General features: G+C 53.2%; 1 protein-coding gene across 1 annotated transcript in view; it reads left to right on the top strand.

Moving 5' to 3' along the window:
* Positions 1–2,478: 2,478 nt before the first annotated feature.
* Sun2 (Sad1 and UNC84 domain containing 2) overlaps positions 2,479–6,762 on the top strand; it is a 16,072-nt gene continuing 11,788 nt past the window's right edge. The window contains exons 1-6 of the mRNA XM_010612841.3: positions 2,479–2,649; positions 3,395–3,585; positions 3,690–3,827; positions 4,651–4,746; positions 5,002–5,095; positions 5,983–6,053. Coding sequence (XP_010611143.1) covers positions 2,525–2,649; positions 3,395–3,585; positions 3,690–3,827; positions 4,651–4,746; positions 5,002–5,095; positions 5,983–6,053 — 715 coding nt within the window. The 5' untranslated portion in view covers positions 2,479–2,524. The remainder of the gene's footprint in view (positions 2,650–3,394; positions 3,586–3,689; positions 3,828–4,650; positions 4,747–5,001; positions 5,096–5,982; positions 6,054–6,762) is intronic.

Raw genomic sequence — 6,762 nt, forward strand, 5'->3', positions numbered from 1 at the left:
CCGGGACTGGCAGCTCCCTGCCCGCGCCTGTCTGGGCTCTGGGTGTAGGAGGGAGGCCCGTTTTTGCTTAGTTCTAAAACAAAACAAAACAAGTCAGCGAGTGGGGGGCGGGGTGTGACTTAGCTGCACCTTCCTGGGTCATTTCTGCTGTTCCAGTCTGTGGGGACGGAGAAAGGCGGGAGTGACGGGTACCACGGAGTGTTAATGTGCCTGGGGAGGGCAGGCATCGTGTGCAAGATACCCACGATGTAGGTGAAATCTGAAGGTGCAGTGGATACTGCCGTTTGTGTTGGACGGCGGGCGGCACTGAGAAGAGGATGCAGTTCAGTTCCCAAGAGGAGAAAGGACGTTCTGGGGGTTTCTCGACTGCTGGGGAGGGGGGCTGTTATGCAAATGATTTGAACTCTTAGAGGTTCACCCCTTATCTGGGAGGATGGGCCTTGACCTTTTCCATTTTCTGAAACCTGGACTTAGTTGTAAATTTTTCTGTGATCCCAGGATGCCGTAGGAAGCACATAAGAGGCAGCTCCCTGCCTCTGGGAGCTCCGGAGGCGGAGGCAAGCTGGTGGCAGCTCCCAGCACATGCCCCCACCTACATTAGAATGTTTAGCTTTTTGCCCGCAGCATGCTGGGTAGTGTGTAAACAGGTTGCTTTGTTTCTGGCCCTGGGCAAAGGCTTCCTCTGCTTCAGCAGGCCAGGAGTTAAGAGGAGGAACCCTGTGTGTGTATCTGGAGCTGTCAGGTGAGGGAGGGCAGTGTTGGGAGGAGCTACCTTATAAGGAGTGGAAGCCAGCCTAGGACCCAGGCCAACTTCCTGCTTTGGCTACTACCATTCGGCCCTTTACCAACCCCAGCTACAGCCAGGGAAAGATGCCAGATGGGCATCCCACCTGGAAAGATGCCAACTAGCCCAGACAGCAGGCTACTTGTTTTGTAAAAGCAGATGTGTTCTAGCTGGAGGAACCTGACCTTCTGGTTTCCATCGTTGGGGATGGATGTGTTAGTGTATACTCACTGCAGGTCAGGAGAACCAGCATGATTTCAGTGTGGACCAGAAACATCAGAAGTGATAAACAGTTACAAGTACTAGGAACTTTTGAATCCAGGCTGGCCTTGAACTCAGTAGGTAGCCCAGGCTGGCCTCCAACTCCCAATGATCCTTCTGCTTCAGCCTCCAGAGTGCTGGGACCACAGGTATGACCCACCACATCCGTCTATAAGCACTACATAGGGACTCTTGAGGGGGTTCGGAAAGAACAATAACTTTGTAATCCATACCGGTCACAGTGCTACAATAAGACTGCTCACCTTGGTAATCTGAGATTTGGACTTGTAGAGCTAAGATGTTTATTAATCTTCCTCATGTGGTAGAATGCTGGCCAGGTCTTTTCACTTTGGCCTCCTTTGCTTCATTATCAATTTCTGTGCCACGGAGTGACCAGCTGTAATGCCACACGTCTCCTCTACCTCCCCATCATATCAGTTTGTTAACAAATGTCTGTTACACAACCACACAGTGCACAGCCTTGCTCTGGGCATGTGTGGCAGCTGTATGACTCTAGCTGGGACCTACAACTCATTTCTGAAGTGTCCTGAAACCTTTTTGGAGGAGTAGAAAGACCCAAGCCCTGCAACCACTCAGGTCTGCCCTCAGTTCTGGCTGTCACTCAGTCTGGGTGAGGGTGGGCGAGGTACCCACCTCCCGGGTTCTACTTGTGTAGATGGGAGGTGTGATGCCCTCCAAGCTGGTTGGAGACACACGTAGGGGAATAGTAGGTGTTTAACACGGTGTCTTACTGTCACATCAAGATGTGACCTCACAGTGTCATTGATGAGGGGGTACAGATGGTCACAGTGTGGATGGGTTCCTAGGAAAGGGTTTCTGGAGTCAGGTGACTGGGGTCCTGGACCAGTGAGTCTCTCAGGAGGAAAAGGAAGCAGCACCATCTAGGAAAGTGGAGTTGAGGCTGGGCAGCTTGAAAGAGGGGGCAGCATGGCAGGTGCCTGGGCTGGAGAGTGTGCCAGGCAGCAATGACTTAGGCATTTGCCTTTCACCTTTCAGGTGGCTATTGTTGTACAGGGCTCTCTGCTGCGCACCAGGAAGCCCATTCTAGGCTCTCGGGTGCTCAGTGAAGGCTCCTCCACGGTGGCTAAGTGAGCCCTGGGCAGGGCAGGGATAGTAGCCGGGCATCAGTTTGCATAGGGATCTGCCCTCTGCAGCCAGGCCTCTGCCCCACCTTCTGCGGGGAGGACCTGGGACAGTCCCAAGCCTCATGTGTCATCCTTTTTTTTTTTTTTTTCCCAGCTTTAATTGAGTTTATTGGTACATTTTAGGGATACAGTACAGTTAAATTCATTGTTGGGATCTTGTACCTCTACATGACAAGTCTTGCTTCTCATTTTTTCCCCTTACCCCTGCCCTCCCTTCACCCCCTCCTCTCCTCCCCATCTACAAATAAGGGAAAAGAAGAAAAAAATGTGTCATCCTTTTTTTTTAGGGAAAGGGTCCGCATCCCACCTCAACATGTCACGACGAAGCCAGCGCCTCACGCGTTACTCCCAGGGCGATGATGACGGCGGCAGCAGCAGCAGCGGAGGGAGCTCAGTGGCTGGGAGCCAGAGCACCCTGTTTAAGGACAGCCCTCTGAGGTAGGGACTCACCAGCCCTGTACCTCCCCCCTGCAGCCTTTAGGGTTGTAGATGCCTGAGCTTGCCTAAGGGGGTTCTTTGTCTTTTGAGGTGCAGTGCCTAGCTCCCCCTTCTTTACCCACTGTAAGCTTGTGCTGGTGCTGCTGCCCTCACGATTAGAGAACAGGAAGTGGGGAGAGGCAGCTTCAAACACACACCAGGCTGGAAATCCCCAACTGCAAGAGAGGCTTACAGGAACCCCTTCCGCTCTGGATGGGCGTGGTCTCCGGAGACCCACAGCTGGTCCAGACTCACCACCTTGGTGTCCTGCCCCCTTGCAAATGCGCGGCCAAGACACTGGCTAGCTCAGAGCTGGGAGGTCAGGTCATCCGAGTTTTCCATGGGTTGTCAAAATTACTAATCCACTCAGAAGGGTGAGAAAACTTTTGGCTTTGATGTTAGAGCCCTAGGTTTGAATGCTAGCTCCATCCCTAACTGATGAGCTGGCCTCTGAGATTTAGAGATAAAAAGAACAGAGAAAATAACTAGGGCTGGGCTGTAACTCAGTGATTGTGTGCTTGCCTAGCATGTGCAAGACTCGGTTTAATCTCGAACACCAGCGGGGAAACCTCACCAGTAGAGCTGGTTCTTGGTTGCATAGCAACAAGGCCAACCCACGCTATCAATGGCAGGGGTGTCAGGGCCCCGCTCCCTGGCTCAGCTCACCTCTCTGCTCCCTGCCTCTCCCCTCATGGCTGACCCACAGGTCCTTGAAGAGGAAGTCCAGCAACATGAAGCGCATGTCCCCAGCACCGCAGCTGGGCCCCTCCTCTGACACGCACACCTCCTACTACAGCGAGTCCGTGGTCCGGGAATCCTACATAGGCAGCCCCCGGGCCGCGTCCCTCGCCAGGAGCGCCCTCCTCGACGACCACCTGCACAGTGAACCCTACTGGGGTGAGTGACCTGAACCCTCCCCTCGGGGCTTGTCCCCCTCTGAGCTCTTCCACAGTGTCCCCCTATGAACACCCCTCAGCAGAGACCTTGTTCTTGCCTGGCAGGTGAGGACCTGCGTGTACGGAGGAGGAGGGGCACCGGTGGCACGGAGAGCAGCAAGGCCAACGGGCTGGCGGAGAGCAAGGCCACCGAGGACTTCCTGGGTTCCTCTTCCGGCTACTCTTCCGAGGACGACTTCGCAGGTAAGTGGCACCTTCCCTCCCCAGCTCATTCCAGAAAATGTGTGGGTGTGGGCAGGGAGCGCCCCAAGAGCACAAGAAAGCACAGTGTGTGACAAGCCCCTCACAGCCTGGTGTGGGCACCTCTCTTGTGCCCAGAACTCTCTGAGCCTGGCCTGTGACTTTCAAGTACTTGTCCATCTGCTCCACCCCACCCGAGGCCAACACTTCTGGGTTCAGCTCACTGCAGCAGTTTAACATGGGGCTCTGAGCATGGCAGGTGTTCAGTAGTTGTTTGTGAGGCACGTGGGTGATTCCCCTTTGTCTGATTCTAGTCAGTGGGTTGAGGGATCTTCAGTGAGGAAAAGCTCTGGTAGGAAAGAGAATGTCAGAAACTGAATTAGGCATTTAGCTCAGTGCTTCTGCCGCCTGCCTTGTAAGTACAAAGTCCTGAGTGCGATCCCCAGGACCACCCGCAAAAGAAAAGTATCAGAAACCTCCCGTTGCATTTTTTCCACAAACATTTCCTGACCTACTGTGTGCCAGGCCCATGTGATGCTCTGGGGACACAAAGTAGAAGGCAGCTGTATGGCCTCAGCTCAGGTAACAGGCTTCATGTCCCTAAGCATCTTAAAAGTGACTCCACCCACGGATAGTGGCAGATGCCTGTAGTCCCAGCACTCGGCAGGCTGAGGCAGGAGGATCACTGTGAGTTGGAGGCCACCCTGGGCTACATAGTGAGTTCAAGACCAACCTAAGCTACATAGTAAGACCCTGTCTCAAAAAAAAAAAAAAAATGTTAAAAGCGACCCCAAGCTGACTGGATTCTTCTCACCATTCCCTGCAGGCTACTCAGACATGGACCAGCATAGTTCAGGGTCAAGTTTAGGGAACGTGGTCTCTCGGGCAGGCTCCTTTGTCTGGACGGTGGTCACTTTTCCAGGTGAGTGCTAGCTAGACATGCTAGGTTACTTCCACTCTGCAGCAGTAACTTCTTACCCATCTCTGTGGGCTCCTAGAATAGGCACTGGGCTGGGAGAGGCAACTATGGAGCAGGCCAGAGGGTGTGGGCAGCATGGACAGGTGGGATTGGAACTGGGCCACTATGGGACAGGACAGAGGTGCTGGGAGTGGGACAAGGAGGACCACAGATGGAGAGATGGCAGCATGCTAACCAGGCTCAATGGACACTTTTTAGGCCGGCTCTTCAGGCTTCTCTACTGGTGGGTTGGCACCACCTGGTACCGCCTGACGACAGCAGCCTCGCTCCTGGATGTCTTTGTTTTAACCAGGTGAGTGAGACCACAGCCCCGACAATGGATCAGTCAGAAGCCCTGGGACCAATAAAACATCAAGCCTCTATGTGGTCATTTTTCCAAAGGTTTCCCCAGTTTACCTGTAGCTTTTATCAGTGAGCTGGGAAGGGACCCCCAGTGCCCATCCTGCCTGACAGAGGGGTCCCCAGAGCAGGTTTTGCTCCTGAATCCATAGCCCTGTGGGGCAGGACTCGGCAACACAGGTTATTATTTCTGCCTGGATGCTTCCTACTGAGCACCACCCAGCCTGGCCACTTCTAAGTTTCAGTGGCCTTATCTCCGTGCTCAGCCCTGAAGTGAATGGGGCCCTAGAAAGTTCATCTTCCTTCCTGGGCCCGTGACAGCCCAGACCCCAGAGTTTTCCCACTCTTCTTCGTCTCCCAAGTTCCCAAACCACGGAACCAGGATTTGGGAACCTGGCCCTTAGGCAGAAGAAAGAAGATTGGACTGGCATCGTTGTGGTCAGGGTGGGCAGCTGGCTCTGCTGAGACTCAGGGCAGGGTCAGGTTCGTGGCACAGAAACAGTCTGCTGGTTCTGAAAGCAAACATTGTTTGTTTAGGGAGTTACATAGTTTTTCTACATTTCTATATTTGCTCTTTTATATTTATAGGAGATCTCTATTAAAATGTTTAGGTGTGCCATTATTAATAATATCAGTAAAATGCATAGTCAAAATTGCCCCTGCCACCCTGAAGAGAAGGCTATGGCATCCGTTCTGGCCCTGGTTCCATGAGAAGTTTAAGGGTTGTCGCCCTCAGTTCTAGTTCAGGGCACAGGAGAAAGTCTGAGGGACTTGCTGGGGTGTCGCAGAGGCCCCAGCCATCCCCTCACATCTGCGCTCCTGTGTGCCTTCCCGATCCAGGCGTTTCTCGTCCCTCAGGACCTTCCTCTGGTTCCTCCTGCTGCTGCTGCTCCTGACAGGCCTGACCTACGGTGAGCTGGGGCCGGGACAGTGTGGCTAGGATCCAGGCAACAGGCAGGGACAAGGCAGAGGCCTGCGCCCCCAGCCCTTCCCGCCTGCCACCCCTAGGGGGTTCTCCCCTATCTGCTGCTGCTGAGCTCTCAGGATATCTGGGGACACAGGAAAGGAACCCCAACCTACTGACTTTGCCCTCTGGGATATTCTCCAGGCCACCTAGGGCAGGAATGCACCCCAGGACAATGTGGGTGATAAGCAAGAACTTGGATGCTATTATTAGTAGCAGTCCTTTTCCCTTCAGTCCAAATCAGGATGTAGCCTGTGTGGGAGAATTGTTTTCACAAGATCAAGTTAAATCTTTAGCTGCCTTTAAGCTAAAAACAGTGAAGTAGTAAAAAGAAATATGTATCCCATTTCCACACTAAAATAGCAGTCACTTGCTGGCTGCTTGGCATTGTTCCAGTTTTGGGGACCATCTTGTTCATGTTTATGTTTTTTGGGATTCTTTTGCCCCTGGTTCTGGGGATTGAACCTAGGGCCTTGCACATGCTAGGTGAGTGCTCTGCCACTAAAGCTACATCAATAGCCCATGCCCCTCTTATTTTTTTCCTGAGGCAGGATCTCAGTAGATTGCCTAGTCTGACCTTGAACTTGCATCCTCCTGCCTCAGCCTCCCAAGCTGCTGGGTGTACAGACAAGTGCCACCGCACCCTACTAATATAT

The sequence above is a fragment of the Fukomys damarensis genome, unplaced genomic scaffold, assembly GCF_012274545.1.
Source record: "Fukomys damarensis isolate Sample0158 unplaced genomic scaffold, DMR_v1.0_HiC HiC_scaffold_19, whole genome shotgun sequence".
Lineage (NCBI taxonomy): Eukaryota > Metazoa > Chordata > Mammalia > Rodentia > Bathyergidae > Fukomys > Fukomys damarensis.